The sequence below is a fragment of the Notolabrus celidotus genome, chromosome 2 (genome assembly GCF_009762535.1).
Source record: "Notolabrus celidotus isolate fNotCel1 chromosome 2, fNotCel1.pri, whole genome shotgun sequence".
NCBI lineage: Eukaryota > Metazoa > Chordata > Actinopteri > Labriformes > Labridae > Notolabrus > Notolabrus celidotus.
Window position 1 is genome coordinate 25,796,779 of NC_048273.1, and position 16,806 is coordinate 25,813,584.

The 16,806-nt window shown below is 38.5% G+C and overlaps 1 protein-coding gene across 1 annotated transcript; it reads right to left on the bottom strand.

Moving 5' to 3' along the window:
• Positions 1 to 1,691: 1,691 nt before the first annotated feature.
• Positions 1,692 to 13,357, bottom strand: LOC117830238 (complement factor H-like). The gene is made up of 14 exons (XM_034708276.1): positions 13,132 to 13,357; positions 12,836 to 13,018; positions 10,309 to 10,414; positions 10,138 to 10,214; positions 9,826 to 10,008; positions 8,238 to 8,420; positions 7,933 to 8,124; positions 7,621 to 7,794; positions 6,806 to 6,973; positions 6,179 to 6,346; positions 3,726 to 3,884; positions 3,369 to 3,542; positions 3,084 to 3,269; positions 1,692 to 2,287 (listed from the first exon to the last, which is right to left on the bottom strand). The coding sequence occupies exons 1-14, from the start codon at positions 13,199 to 13,201 to the stop codon at positions 2,001 to 2,003; spliced, it is 2,310 nt and encodes a 769-aa protein (XP_034564167.1). The 5' UTR covers positions 13,202 to 13,357; the 3' UTR covers positions 1,692 to 2,000.
• Positions 13,358 to 16,806: the final 3,449 nt, after the last annotated feature.

Below are 16,806 nucleotides of genomic sequence, written 5' to 3' on the forward strand. Positions count from 1 at the left end.
AAAACTGAATAAAGTAATGGTCAGAGAGGTGAAGAGGAGTCACACTCAGATAAGCTGTGGAGCAGTTGTGTATCAGTATCAGATCCAGTGTATTGCCAGCTTTGTGTGTTGGAGGCGTTGCAATCTGTTTTAAGCCAAAGGAGGATGATAGAGAGATAAAATCAGTTGCCTGGGCTTTATCCATGTGGATGTTCATATCCCCCATAACTACCAGTGGTGTGCCATCATCAGGTATGTCTGAGAGTAACAAATCATTCCCACACACCTGTAGTCTGTTGGTTTTGTTACGAGGAAGGGTGAGTTGGGAGTGACACTTTCTGTTGACCACTACGCCTTACACCACATTAGTTTTGCCGTTCTGTACTTTGTCTTGTTTCTGTGAGTGTGCGTCACTGGTAAACTCCCGTGCTTAGCCTTCCACGGCGTGTCGGTTTTTGTTTGGGTTAAATCGCCAGTCAGCCGCAACATCAAGCATCCGTTTGAGGCTGCAGAAACACTGGAAACCACATACACACCCATTCAAAATACACTTTCTTGCGGCAATAAGAAACATGTTTACAGCCTGGTCCAAAATAACGGTTGGGTCTGAATATAAAGCTGCAGTTCAGAAGATATTAAGATTTTGAGTTTTGCCCATTTAAGGACATGGTTGACTTGACTGACAGGCAGGCACCCTGTAGCTGTTAGCCAAAAAGCTAAAGACCCGCCTCTTTACTTCACATAAGCTCGGACAAAGTTTGGTTGAGCTCAGTGTCCCCAATATGGCACTCGTCAAAGATTGGCTTCAAAATAGCGCTTCAGGAACAGATGGGTGATGTCACGGATACTAGGTCTATATTTTATGTTGTCTATGATTCACACCTGTGTGTATTTAGTTTCTCTGTTTCCTCTCTCCTCTGTTTGTTCATTGTTTTTCAAACCTGGCCCTGTGTTGTTCCTTGTGTTTTTTTGGATTTTGTGATTTTTTGTACTATTTGAAGTGACAGTGTCACTCATGTTATTTTACCACTACAGACTTAAAAGTTACATAAATATGGTAATGCTCAAATATAATACTAAGAAATATACACTGCATTGCAGTAACTTTATTGATTATCAATATAATCATTTGGGGTGATTTTGTGTCAAAAATTAACCAAGGTTACGTTTATACCTTTACCAACATAAGGATTTCCAAACTCAAGAAAAAACTCCTAAACTAAAGGATGTGATATAAACAAGGTTCCTTGGTGACAGAATAAGACTAACCACAGAACATCTGCTATGCTGATATATCTGCAATTGCAAGATGTAAGAAGTTTGCAATGGCTTTCTAATTATTGCACCAAAACAACTTACTGTAGTTTTTCTAACTGGTATGTTTAATCAATGTATGTAATGCAAACATTTAATTAAAATAAAATATACCTTTTCCGGTCCTGAGAGGCAATTTTGGTTCATATTTACAAGCTGATCCATGAAATTAAACTTAATACCACTTGTTTAAGAGAGACTCCTGCCAAAGAGAAATTTTGCGACATGATGAAGCTGAGGTTTGGAAGCCAATAGTCACTTTGTGCTTGAGTTATGCCAGGATTGAAAACAGTTTAACAGTTTAAGTTTTGTGGTTGAAAGTAAAATCTTTAAAAACTGCACAAACAAAATGCTGCTTTTAAAAAACTATATTACAATATTGCACTAACACACTCTTGTTGTACAGAACCCTTTCATTATAGGCTTTATTTTTAGAAATAATAGAAGACAACACAATTAATGTCACAGCAATGTCCTTATATTCAACAGCATATTCATATTTACTGAAACACAATAAGGTTGCAGTATAAGAAAGCTACTTCATAAAAATAATGCAGACCCATCTTCTCTTTCTCTTTTTTCTGTCCAAACAACACATGCAAAAAGTTACATAAAAATATACATTTCTGATGATTTTTATTGGTACTTCAGTGGAACTCTAACAATTAGTCCTGCTCCACGTTGGGATCTGGTAGAGCTTTGGGATCTTAGACAGCTACATTGGGATCTGGGTCAGCTGGGAGAGCTTTGGGATCTGAGACAGCTGCTTTGGGATCTGGGTCAGCTGGGAAAGCTTCGGGATCTGAGACAGCTGCTTTGGGATCTGGGTTAGCTGGGAGAGCTTCGGGATCTGTGACAGCTGCTTTGGGATCTGGGTCAGCTGGGAGAGCTTTGGGATCTGAGACAGCTGCTTTGGGATCTGGGTCAGCTGGGAGAGCTTCGGGATCTGTGACAGCTGCTAAAGGATCTGGGACAGCTGGGAGAGCTGTGGATGCTTTGGGAGAAAATTCAGAGTTCAGTATCAGATCTCAACATGCAGTGGGTTTAATCATCTACCAATCAATCGACTTTTAATCATCCTGTCAGGTTGTTTTTCGCAATAAAACAAACATTGTGGTTAAACCTAAGAGGGCAAATATGAAAGACATCCGTTTTTTTGGTGTCCAATTTTTTAAGGAATTTAAGTGAATTTGTACATACAGAAGAGGATTAGGGTCACTGACCTTTTGCAAGGTTAGGCCAGGAACCCCACCCCCCTCTTTTTTTTTTTTGAATATCCTGACTTTAGGGTCAGAAATCTGACTTTGATCTCAGAATTCTGACTGTAATGTTAATCTCAGAATTCTGACTGTAATGTTAATCTCAGAATTCTGACTGTAATGTTAATCTATGAATTCTGACGGTAATCTCGGAATTTGAGCACTTTTGCTCACTAAATCTCGGCCTTTCTTACCCTCAGGTGTGATGAAACTAAACACTTTTAAATACGAAACTGAAAAAAAACAAAGTGCCAGTAATCGTGTTGGTATTGGCCATCAAGGGTAGGTTATTATAGGATATCGGTATCAGCTAAAAAAAACATAACATATATTGTGCATCCTTAGTAAAAATATCTCATGGTGGTTGAGTTTTCCTTGATTAGCAATGAGCTATAACCTGAACCATGGAAACTAATCACCACAAGTCTGGACCATGTAAATACAATTCCATTATTGGTGGTATTCAGAATTTTACACTCGCCTTCAATCTACTTGAATCTTTTTGTTATGAAATCTCTTTCACCTACTTACATGTACATATGAAGTTCTTCTGTTCCCACTGGCCATCTATGCATTGAATCCTGTCGTCTCCCTCAGCTCTGTACTCCTCACGGCACACATAAACTACTTCAGAGCCAGACAAGTATTGCTTTTGAAAAGACGCCATGATTACTGCATTCGCAACTCTAGGTGGTGGGTTGCAGGGTTTGATGGAATCTGGAACATATAACATGCATGTTTCGAGTCAACAACCTATAGTCTTTTAATACTACTTACATTAGATCAAAAACAAACTGAAGATGACTCATGACTCACGGATACACAGTGTCTCAGGTGAGAATCCACCAAAATACCAGTTTCCCCCTTCGCAGGTCAATCTTTGAACCTGAGCATTGAATCCATTGTCACATTCAAGCTGGAGAGATCGTCGAGTTCTAGGTGTGACCCTCCCATTGGGAATCACAGGAGGCTCTCCACACTGACTGTTCTCTGGAGTGGACATGATTACAAACATGGGGTTTGTATATTTCTACAAACTAACATCATCACTTCGAAAATTGGAGGTTTGGTAAAAAACAAGCATTGAAAGAATTCAAACCACCACCAAATGAGAAATAGGGCAGGATGCATTAACTGCTGCTTTTAACTCGTCCTGTAACAAAGATTCATTACCAATGCAGTCTTCAAGTCCAGTCCACCGTTTGCTTATGCATATGGCTTCGCCCCACCAGCCATTGGTGAAAAGTTTATAACCATCATAGCAGGTGTAGTACGCTTTGTCATCTTCTTCAGCAACAACAAATCCATTTGCAATTTCAATTTTTGGACATCCTGTCAATAAAAAACAAAGAGAAAAGTTATATTCAGACAGAGGACACCAGAAGAAAGGGCCTTCCCAATTGTGATGGCGTGCTAAACGCAGCCTGGCCTTTTTTCTTTTTTATAAAAACTGAACTGTATATCTGATTGTTTGTTTGTGTCCTGTTGTTTTTTTTTTGGTCTATTTGACTAACTGATCTTTACCTTATCGTTTGTAACTATTCTGTGGCTATTTCTTTCTGTATGTCAATTGTCATGTGCTTTTGTGTTTTGTCATGAGTGTTGTTCAATAAAAAGACCATTGAAAGAAAAAAGAAGAAAGGGCCTTCCCCTCTATGCCTTTGCTGAGTCTCTTGAGTGTGACAATGTCAATATCTGTCTGTTTCCAACGTGGAGGTCGGGATGTTATTAGACATGTTTTAATGTAACAAGTTTACATTTGTGGTTTTCTAGTGAACACTTATTCAATGCATTAAAATATTTCTGTAAAAACAAAACAACAACCCTACATTAATTTCAGACTTTAATCACATCACTATTAGCATTGACGCTGACTGCACTAATTGTTTCTGCATGGCTTCCACATGAAATGCCATATCTTTTTCTAGCAGACACCTTTGTCTTGTTTGGAGGGACAGAGGGACGGCTTCATACTTACGTGTCATGAAATAAACCTAGCTAAGTATACAATATTTAAACATGATATTTGCACATACTTTTCTTTTAGCATTAATGATTGTTTTTAAATATATTTTTTGGTGCTACTTTTATGTACATATCTCATTCTGTGATATTTTTTATCCCTCCTTTAAATTATGGTTGGTGGAGCTGGAGTACTTTTATATCATGTTTTCTTGTTTTCATAGTTTGTCAATTCTGATTGGTTTGTATGGTTTTATGTTTGTGTTGTTTTATAACTGGATGTCAAACTGGGTATAATCATTTTGTTGCAAAACAAATCTACATACGGGTATAAATAAAGTAACCTAATCTAACCTAACCTAACCTAACCTAATCTAACCTAAACTAACCTGACCAAATGTTAACCTTTCACTGCTTCAGCTTCCAGACCATAGTCGGGGAGCACAGAGGAGACTTACAGGTCTGCTCCAGGGCCGAGCTTGGTCTAACTTTGGGGCTCACCCCTTACACTTCAACTTCTATGCAGCTGGTGGTAAGCAGTAGACACCAGTCCGACTTGGTCTCAAGGAGTCATGGCGTTATTAGTGGTCTACAAACTGCACTTACAGATGTTATAAACACACTATAATTCTTGCTGCTAACTTTCTCTCTCTCATTCTCTTTTCTCTCAGTCTGTCCACTCGCTCACAGTCACTTCACACAGACGTCACATCCTCTTTCACTCTCACTCACTCTACGTTTCACACTTACGCACACAGCTATTCTTAACAGAGCTATGCTACTAACCTAACCTAACCCAACCCAACCTGACCTAACCCGACCAAACCTAACCTGACCTAACCCGACCAAACCTAACCTGACCTAACCCAACCTAACCTAACCTGACCTAACCTGACCCGACCTGACCTAATCTAACCTAACCTGACCTAAACTAACCTGACCTAACCTGACATAACCTGACATAACCTAACCTGACCTAACCTGACATAACCTAACCTGACCTAACCTGACATAACCTAACCTGACCTAACCTGACATAACCTAACCTGACCTGACTTAAACTAACCTGACCTAACCTGACCTAACCCGACCTAACCTGACCTGCCCTAACCTGACCTGACCTAACCCAACCTAACCTGACCTAACCTGACTTAAACTAACCTGACCTGACCTAACCTGACCCGACCTAACCTGACCTGCCCTAACCTGACCTGACCCAACCTGACCTAACCTGACATAACCTAACCTGACCTGACTTAAACTAACCTGACCTGACCTAACCCGACCTAACCTGACCTGCCCTAACCTAACCCGACCTAACCTGACCTGACCTGCCCTAACCTAACCTGACCTAACCTGACCTGACCTAACCCAACCTAACCTGACCTGACCTAACCCGACCTAACCTGACCTGCCCTAACCTAACCCGACCTAACCTGACCTGACCTGCCCTAACCTAACCTGACCTGACCTGACCTAACCCAACCTAACCTGACCTGACCTAACCTGACCTAACAATTAGAGTTGAACTGTTCCAGCATTTCAACATTTTGGAGACATAAGGAATACTCCACAACAAAGGAAACAAAGTAACTGAAAGTCCATAATATTTTTAACTATAATCATGCATTAAGCCTATAAGTGTTGTAGTTGTAGGTTCTTACCTTGACAGCTCTGAACCCCAGTCCATTCACCTTTTTGACAGGTAACAGTAATCTGTTGGTAAGGATCTTCCTGGCATCTATATATGACTTGTTGGTCATGGTCGTAAATTCTCCTGTTATTCTGGATAATATATGCACCTGGGATGTCCATTTGTTGACACCTTTTCACTGAAACAGATTCAGTGAAATTATTTGGTCATTCATATATGCTCCAGTTGCTCTAATTCAAACATGTTTAAAATGAGAAGTCTTGTCACAAAGGAAAGCAAGTTTAACCAGCACACACAACTATAATTGTATTTACTGCAAGATGAAGCTCCACATATTGGAGGTATTATAGACACATTTATTGTTTGTTTGCGTAGATGTATGATTAAATGAAAGAAACCGCGTTTCACTGATATTAGGGCTGCTGTATGGGGTCCCTACAGCACTGAATGATGAGGTTTTCATAACAGCAGTCATCCGGGAGACTTGATCACTGTTATTTTTTTCAGCCGTCAGACAAGATTTTTGCTGTTTCTCTTATAAATGATCAATATGGAGTTAGGAGAAAATCTGGAGATGCATACATTTAAAAATCAAACAGAGCATGTCAACAATGAATTATTATCCATTCTTTCTTACCTGTACATTGTGCATTTCCATTCCACCGATTTCCCATACAGGTGAGAGTAAATTCTCCTTCATATCCATCCTTGCAGACATACCTGACCCTTTCATCATAAATGTATGACTCCTTATCGTTGCTCACTATGTTTGCATTCAAGACCATCTTTTTTGTGCATGTTCTTACTGAAAAAGAAATGAAATGTACCATTTAATTCACAATGACAAACATGCCTCTGTCCCAACTGTTTTAAAGCAGGTTCCTACCATCAAATTTAAAATGAGCAGACATGTTTCATAAAATAATGAAATATTCCAAAGTTTAAAATATTATCTTTGCACTATCTTCAACTGGAGATACCCTTTAGTTGATTTGACATGCCATCAAAATCTGTTCTTATTAATACTTTATAAAGCGTCCTGACTTTTGTGGAATTGGGGTTGAACCTATTAACATACCACGATAGTCTTTAAATACATGATTATGACCCAATAAGGAAGAAAATAGTTTAAAAATGGTTCTGCAAGACTAGTCTGCCTCACATGTATCCAGAATGCTTTGTGCATTAAAGCTGTTGTTGAGTATTCGAGCACCATCTTCTTGGTAACTTCTTCTGGACAAAATAGACTACATTACTCTGCATTTTACACTTTTTAGATGACATTAAAAGTGTATTTCATACACCAAATTTTACAGTATTTAACACAGCCATATTATTTGTGGGAAAGCCAGGTAAGTACAGATATATTGACCGAACTCTGCCTCCTCCCAGCATCACCCACGTGCCAGTCTGAAGACTCATGTCATCATTTCTAGGTTAACTTCACTATACCTTCACAAAGTGGTTCCGGAGTCCATCCATCTCTGGTGCATGTGGCTTGGTTGGATTTTGCCCTGTATCCAGTCTGACAGTTATAACTTACAGTGTCATCCAGTCTTAGTAAGTGGTTCCATCTGACACCCCAATAATTCACATTCAGGCCTTTTTCATTTCTGCATCTGACCTCTAGAACAAGAGAAAAACTTATGTCTCTTCAATGAATCATGAGATTGATTAGTTTAATGATTGATTCACACAGAATAGAAAACAACAGGCTCATAATCTGTCTCTGACAGGTTACTAAGCTACCATGTGGTTTCATACCTTGGCATAAAGGTGTGATATCCCAATTTCCATCATCCATACATGTAGATGTGGCTGACGTGATCAGAGGTGTAGTAATATAATACTTGTCACCACAATTGACTGTGACTCTCTCACCAGGTGAGAACACAGTTGTGTATTCAGGGTCGTAACTGGATCCTCTAAAATGGGTGGGCAGTTTACATTTTGTTGCTGTTGGGATAAAAAATAAAATAACATGTTTATCAGTTTGTTAAAAGAGGCTAACTAATACTGTGACAACCATTCATTAATCAGTGTTACATTAATTATTAGTCCATACTTACGTTCACAGACAGGTGCAGGGCTAAACGCAGCTGAATTTCCCAGTTTTATGCATTTTGAAAGTATTTCGCTCTGTTTTTGGAACTTTGTATGACAAACAAAATGCAGGACTTCATTTTCCCTGTAATCTCGCAAATCTCCAGTCATGCGTCCATTATCAATCACAGGTACTGAACATTTGATCTCTGTTGAGGAATGGATACGTGTGAAAATGAACAATTGATTATGAAACTGGAAATGAACATTAGACACTGATTAAACAGATGGTTTCTTATTATTTGTTTTCTCACTGGTTTGTAGGATGGCTCATCAGGTTAACTGACCACACCTGACTGCTCCATCCTACAATTAACAAGCTGCAGTCCTTCAGTCACTCTCTGGTTCTGCATGTGTGAGGACATCTCCTCTCCTACTCTTTTGGATTTTGATATTATTTTCACACTACATATTCTCAATTAGACACCCATGACACCAATGATTTTACAGATTTCACATAGTTTCCTTTTTTGTTTGTTAGTTTGTGTTATCTCAAAAGAAACACTTGTTAATGGCAAGGCAAGGCAGCTTTATTTGTATAGCGCATTTCATACACGAGGGCAACTCAATGTGCTTTACATTAAAACATTAAATGCATTGGAGACATTCAGACAGGCATAAAAGAACAAAATTAATGCTCAATTTAAGTTTGCCTTCTCCGGTTAGTAAAATTAGGAGCCAGCTTATACTAGGCGTAAAAGTCATGTGTAAAATTACAGACCTTTTCTCTAAGTTTCCTTTATTGAAATGGAATTCAAAGTTAGTATAAACAGTACATTTGCTTCAAGTTTGTCCTTAAATGGCATTTTTTAACAGTGCAAATTTGTGGAATGAATTCATAAAAGCAGATTACTGTTGTGCTTTGTTCATTTATTATTTCATTTTTTAGAAATTTCATGAATCTTTTTTTTCCCTCACTGGCAAGATACTGCTGGTAAAACTCACACATGTAAAAATGTGAAATTGCATTTGAATTAGGAAATTCAAGATGCTGATTATTGTTGTGGCTGTTAAAGGGGAAAATTAGAAGTAAAACACAGAATAAATAATAAATGTAATGATAAAATGAAAGAAGTAGTCATATAATGAAAAATATTATATTAAAAAATAAATGTCCTTTGAAAAATATTTACATTTGTAGCACCAGTTGGGTTGTGCTTGTGTGCTCATGTAGTTTTATTTTTTAACAGTCTTATGCCTTGGCCGACTGTGTTGTTCATCTTTCTGACCCATCACTACTGTTAACTGTCAAAGCTGGCAGGAGATCCAGCACCAAAGCTATGTCATCCACTGCTGCAGACAGGGTCATCTTTACCACCTAATCTCGCTCACTTCAAGAACCTCTGACCAAAACCACTAATGTCCGTCCTACTGTACGCTCTATGTTGAAGTTTTCTAATGTTTTACAATACCATCAGAAAGCCCATTCCTTTGTCTTTAATGCATGTATGTTTCGGTCTCTTTTTCCCCTCTTCCCTTCATTTTCCCTCCCTTGTTAGCTTAAATTAGGACCTAAATGTTTTTTCCAGTTTTCATACAGCCTATATACTTTACCTTCACATGTTGGCTCTTTGCTGCTCCACTCTCCATTTTCGTCACAATATATCTCTGGTGAACCCTTTAGAACATGTGCGTTGGACTTGCACCTAAATCCCAACACATTTCCATAGGTCGCTTCCTCTGGATCCCCTGTCACCAGAACGTTGTCATCCACATGAATCACTTGGCACTGACGGGCTGGAAAAGGAAACATCAACTTAAACATACATGCACAGTCAGTCGAGCAATAAAATCTTTATGTCTGAGGGATGGAATTTAGAAATAAACATGCACAAGATCATAATGATGCTCTGTATTGGCTCATACCCTCACAGACAGGAACAATTCCATCCCAGCCTTCAGCCATGCAGCGCCGAGAGTTACTCCTACTGACCATCTGATAACTGAAACCAGCATAACGAAGACAATAGACGTGAAGTCACTGTTGAGCAGAAGTCAACGTTTTACAGTTTTAATTGTGATTTTATATTTTCATACCCTGTTTGACAGGTGTACACAACTTGTGACCCAAACACAAAGTCGTCTCCTTCTTTCAGCTGGAAATCTGCAAACTGGGCATCGCCAGGATGACCACACGATCTTACTTCAAAAGAAAGAGAGAGGAAAAGACAAAAATGTTGTTTATATAATTCAATGACATTATCTGCTGTAAGCAGTGCGTGTTAATGACACTCTGCCTTTCTACCTGTATTGAAATTGGAAGTCACTTCAGATTCAGCTTTCTATCTAATATCTCGGCACAAACTTGTAAAAAAGGAATATTTATTTCTCAATGTTTTTGGTTGTGTGAAAAAAAGTGTATGAAATTCTGCTGACAGAAACATAATTTGGCATAACAACAATGACTTTAAGAAGTTGTTGGTCATACCGTAGAAGACCAACATCTCATGCTTCTTACCTTTTTAAAAACTAATGTATTCTATTTATAATTAAATCTGTGCACATGCATATCTGAGCTGTAGTATTGAGGTTGTTTTGATGGTTTTGTAACTACACTCTGGATGTGGTTTTACTTGTAGACCTTGAAAAGGTTTCCAACACACCTAGACGTGTGAGTTTATAATCTCTTCACGTGACTTGTGTTTTTGTATAATTGTGAAATAAGTAAACTAAAAATCAGATCATGAGGGATCCCTTGCTTTTCATGAATATGTACTAAGCTGAGGGATTGTGTCCTGCAGTAGAAATAAGTTGTCGATTTTAAGACAAGCTGCTTCAGAAAACGCCAAAAAACCATACTACAAACACGACTGAAAGCTCTGCATTCATAATGAGCTTAAAGCTCCTGTGAGGAGTTACAATTTGTTTACAAAAAAAGACTTAAATTAACAATGACTCCTCTCTGTGACCCACTATAGCAAACCAAGCCATCAGCCACAAGATGAATAACTTTTACAACTCAATTCGATCTGCAGAGTCCCTCTCTACTTTCAAAAGACAGCTAAAGACCCAGCTCTTTAGGAAACACTGTGCACTTAGCTAGACTGTTCTCCACTGTTGTACCCAGCAGCAGATTGTGTCTTCCAGCTACAGTTGACTCGCACTGTCCTGCTCTACTCTGGGAATCTGTGTTCAGCTCTGGAGTGATCCAGAACTTGGTACTTTGGTAATTATTGTGGTGATGACAAGTTAATTGTTGATGATGATAATGGAAGGTCTTAAGTTGTTTGGTTGCTTCATTGTAGATGTTCCTTATTTTACTAGAAAAAATCCAAATGGACTTGAAGCACTTTGTTACTCTTACTGATCTTGTTTCCTCTTGTCTAGATCTTTGCTTGTGTTGTTCTTGTTCTCGTATGTACGTCACTTTGGATAAAAGCGTCTGCTAAATGACATTGTAAAATAGTAACAGTAATGTTTAAAACCACCAGGGGACATTTTGTAAGAGTGATACATTTTAGTGTTAAAATAACACAGGCTGACAATGTTTGTGAAAACATTACAGGATGTACTGCTTTGTCCCCTAAATCAATACAAGCTGAAAGTTTCTCAAAGGAGCTTTGATGACTAAATAAATGAAAGAATGATCTCTGTTCACTTCAACTAAATAACTTTGAATTCAAAGCATGTCATCATGTCCAGTTAGGCGTCCATAGAGGGTGGCCATGGATAGAATGCCCCCGCAAATATCTGATTGGCGCCCCAAAATCCCAAACTATGATTGGCTATTTGCCTTGTCAGAGTCGGGACTAATGATAAAACCAACTTTCAGGACTGGGAAACATTTAGCTGCAAGTAGTTTGTCTTGTCAACTGAGAGTAGCATATTATTTGTTGGTACACTGTTGTAAATGCTGGTGGCCTAGCGGTCTAAGCGCCCCACGTATACAGGCTGTCGTCACAGAGGTCGCCGGTTTGACTCCTGACTGGTAGACCATTTACTGCACGTCTTCCCCCACTCTCTACTCCCCACATTTCCTGTCTCTCTACAGCTTTCCTGTCCAATAAAGGTGAAAAAAGCCCAAAAATATATCTTTAAAAAAAAAAAAGTTACCCCTGCACACCTTCACAAGTCTGCACAAACCCCTGATACAGTTTGAAAGAAAACCCTTACAGTGTTCAATAATTAAGAGATATTTAGGTAATGGAAAGGTTTCATTAAAGTTGGCCCAAGGACACAAAACTGAGCCTTGATGAGTAAAATTAGTGGTCCGACCAACTTCCCTAAATGGTTCATTTTTAAATTTTTTATATCTTTTTGCAAGTCCCAACTCCCTGCGCTCCTCTAGTGTACAGAAATAGGCAGAGTTTGTAATAAAAAGTAAAATAAACATAGACTATGATTCACTGATCCTTCATGTCGCAAATATTTTTTTTTAAACCTTGGGAGACAAATTCACAGATCAAGTCTTTAGTAAATATTTGGCTTGAGGTTTCAGGTTATGTATAGGCACTCTAATCGGCCAGTTAAAAACTGACACATCACTTAGCTATATATCATTACAGGTATACACAAAATGTGGGCATATTCATCTATTTCAAAAACCACAAGTAATTAAACTTACGTTGACATTTGGTTCCTTTTGACTCCCATTTTCCATCGGCACAGATCAGTTTGAAGAAGCCACTGAAGCCCACATTGCAGCCCACTCTCACTTGTCTTCCTGGGGAGTAACTGGCCTCCAGAGAAGTTGTGTCAAAATTTGCATCAAACAGGGGACTGTTAAAAAACTGCTGACGTGTACAGTCTGTGAAGAAGCAAGAACAATAAAAAAAGATACTTATTAGTTTTGATTTCCTAGACGAAATGCCAAACAAAAATGAAACTGTAAAGTAAAAGAAGCAGACTGCGTGATCTTACCTTGACTCTTTACTAGTGTCAGTGTTTGAATCCATAAAAACAGGACACAGCTTCTGGTTATTCCGTGCATTTTACCTTCATAGCCCAGAACAGTCACACAGAAGTAGCAAATGGAGACTGAAACACTATTATACACAGAGAGAGCTGCCGGATTTCACAGGCAAAAAACGGATTGCTCAATGATTTACGCAAGTCTGTCCCGGCCTCTGGCTCTGATTTTAGACTCACAGGGAACAGAAAAAAGGAAGTGCCCACTCAGACCCTTAAATTACACAACAGGTCCTGAACAAATCCCTAAGGGCAGCAGGAAGTCTCTATTAAACAACACAAACGGGTGTTTGTATGAATTATTTTATTGAGAAGCTCTTTTTTTAATGGGAAAGACAGTACCACTATGTACATAAATATTGTGTGATTATAGGTTTTGCTGTGTTTCTTGCATGCAGCTGTGCGATTGCTGTTTTAGTGGTTTCATGCCTGTGTGCAAACAGGTCTTGATTTGTTTATCACTCAGTGACAAAAAAAGAGTATTCCAGTAAGTTTTTGTTTACACCTGGGTAATAATTTGCCGAAATCAATAAAGCAAACAAAACATGTTGCATTTCAGTGAGTCAGCTTGGACTCATCTCATGTAAAGTCAAAAGAAAGAGAAAAAAAAGCAGATTGTTTGTGTCCAAATTAATTCATATATTATATTTAAAAAGATTAAGGTCATTTAAGTATTGTTAAAAGTCACTTTCAGATGGTTGATACAAATATCAGCCTGTTGATGGCCTTGTAAAGGCAGAAACTGCTGCCAATAGTCTGTGAACAAATAATTACTAATGAAACAAATGTAGCTGTTGTGCAATGCAGAGTTTCCCTTTATTACTCAACCAAGCTTCTCATTATTTATACTCAATTGTTTTTGATGCTAAAGTCAAGTGCATCTGCACTTGTACATACATTTCTTAAACTTGTTTGTTGCTCTTTTTGCTTTGAACAAATTACAAGAAGACCTGAAACTCAATGAACTACTCTCTTTGGGTGATTTTGTGGTGATGGGAAACGGCTTGGAGGCAGAAATGTCTGACTGCAGATCTTCTGTTTGATATGTTTGGGATGATTTGGAAAAAAGTTTGTCATTTGATTTGTTAATTCGTGTTTTTAATGTATTACAGTCACAGTTAATTTATTGGCTGCTTATTGTTTGTCATAAACTTTGTTTACTGTGCTGCTGCCTGTTGTGGCCAGGACAAGTCTAGAAATAACACACTCATGATGTGTTAAGTTTAAAGATGTATGAACAAAGATGGTTAAAATCTGTGATGTAAAATAATTTTATACGTTCATAAGGACTTGAAAAAGTGTTACAATTCTTGACAGGTGTACATTTCACATAGTATTAGTCTTTATTTATTGTTTTCTTTTTTCAAACTGCAGTAGAGTTGATACTTGATGGCATTGAGGTCTTAACTTATCTGTGACCAATTGCATCTGTTTCTTATAATATTGAAAAAAGAGGAAAAACCGGAGCACTCATCTCAAGAATAATTGTTCAAATGTCATTTTAAACCGGCAACATAATTCAAAACTATTTACTCTAACTTGTTTGGGTGTCCGTCCTTCTTCAGGAAGTCACAGATACATGTGGTGAAACAGAACTTATATACACAAAGGGTGAGTGAAGGGTAAATGGTAAATAGACTTGTACTTATATAACGTTTTTCTTGTCTTTCTGAGCACTCAAAGCACTTTTACAAGACTCGTCACATTCACCCATTCACACCACATTCACTCACTGATGATAGAGACTGCTATAGTAAGGGACCATCAGTATTAGCTAATCTCATTCATACACATTCACACACCGCTGAACAACAGCGGGAGCAATTTGGGGTTCAGTGTCTTGCCCAAGAGCACTTGTAACTTCACATGTGACTGTAGGAGCTGGAATCAAACCACCAACCTTCCATTGATAGACGACTGACTCCAACCACTGAGCCACAGCATTCATACAGCCCCCCAGTCTGAGTTAGAGATGACTTCAGTCCCTGAGGTCACCAAGGGGAAGTCTCTAAAGAAGTTATCACAAAGGTCAGTAGGGGGCAGCCTCTCAAGATAAAGGATATATACAAATGAAGGGAAATAAAAGGGAAAGTCCCAGAGTGTTTGTATAAAAAACATATCTATGTATTCAAACATCTATATCCCACAACAATTGGCGACACCTTACAGGAAATGAGTAAGCGCTAAAGCCTCATTAAGGCCAGGGTAGTCTTAACTTGGAAATCCAGGAACTTTCACGTTGATTCAGTAGTTTGATGTAAGTATAAACTCCCAGATATGCCCATCTTTTGGTTACTGTTGTGCTTTTCTTTGAAAGGTCTAGCCATAGGAGTGGCATTCATTGTTGTCCTTGTGTACTGAGAGTCTTGGTAAGGAGGATTTATCTAAAATAATCTAAGTTATACAGTCTGAATGTATTTAAGAGAGTTTATTTCATACATATTTTATCAGTCCTCAGCTCTTGACAAAGGGACACAGCTGTTTTCAGGAACTGCTCAACAGTGACCTCATGAGGCTAGGAAATAACACACCACAGACTGTATGGACAGAAATAAGGGCACATAAACTGGAGGTGCTTTTATTTTTTCTTAAAAGCAAGGTAAATATTTAATGTTGAAGTCATTACATTTTTCTGTTATATGCAATTACAAAGCAGTATTAACCCTGATGCAAGAATAAGCAAGTCTTCAAAGAGACACAGGCAGATTTACAACGTGAAGGTTTATACAGAGAGCACAGAAAATGTGACTGCAGGAGCTGGAATCTAACCGCCAACCTTCCCATTGATAGACGACCAACCCTAACCACTGAGCCACAGCATTCAAACAGTCCCCGGGTCTGAGTTAGGGATGACTTCAGTCCCAGAGGTCACCAAGGGGAAGTCTCTAAAGAAGTAATCACAAAGGTCAGTAGGGGGCAGCCTGGTAAGGAGGATTTATTCTAAAATAATGTAAGTTATACAGTCTGAATGTGTTTAAGAGAGTTTATTTCGTACCTATTTTATCAGTCCTCAGGTCTTGATAAAGGGACACAGCTGTTTCAGGAACTGCCCCACAGTGACCTCAGTAGGCTCGGAAATAACACACCACAGACTGTACGGACAGAAATACGAGCACATAAACTGGAGGTGCTTTTATTTTTTCTTAAAAGCAAGGTAAATATTTAACGTTCAAGTCATTACATTTTTCTGTTATATGCAATTACAAAGCAGTATTAACCCTGATGCAAAAATAAGGTTTATACAGACAGCACAGAAAATGTGACTGCAGGAACTGGAATCAAACCACCAACCTTCCATTGATAGACGACTGACTCTAACCACTGAGCCACAGCATTCATACAGCCCCCCAGTCTGAGTTAGAGATGACTTCAGTCCCTGAGGTCACCAAGGAGCAGTCTCTAAAGGAGTAATCACAAAGGTCAGATAGGGGCAGCCTCTCAAGATAAAGGATATATACAAATAAAGGGAAATAAAAAAAAATCACAGTGTCATCGAGTGTGTTTATATAAATAATCTGGAGATGCATACATTTAAAAATCAAACAGAGCATGTCAACAATGAATTATTATCCATTCTTTCTTACCTGTATATCATGCATTTCCGTACCACTGATTTCCCATACAGGT

Bases quoted from the DNA above. Each gene is read 5' to 3' on its own strand.
- LOC117830238 (XM_034708276.1), bottom strand. From the start codon at position 13,201: ATGCACGGAATAACCAGAAGCTGTGTCCTGTTTTTATGGATTCAAACA. The intron at 10,009-10,137 runs GTATGAGCCAAT...TTCCTTTTCCAG, and splicing joins AATTGTTCCTGTCTGTGAGG to CCCGTCAGTGCCAAGTGATT. The intron at 3,270-3,368 runs GTGAGTCATGAG...TATATGTTCCAG, and splicing joins ACCTGAGACACTGTGTATCC to ATTCCATCAAACCCTGCAAC.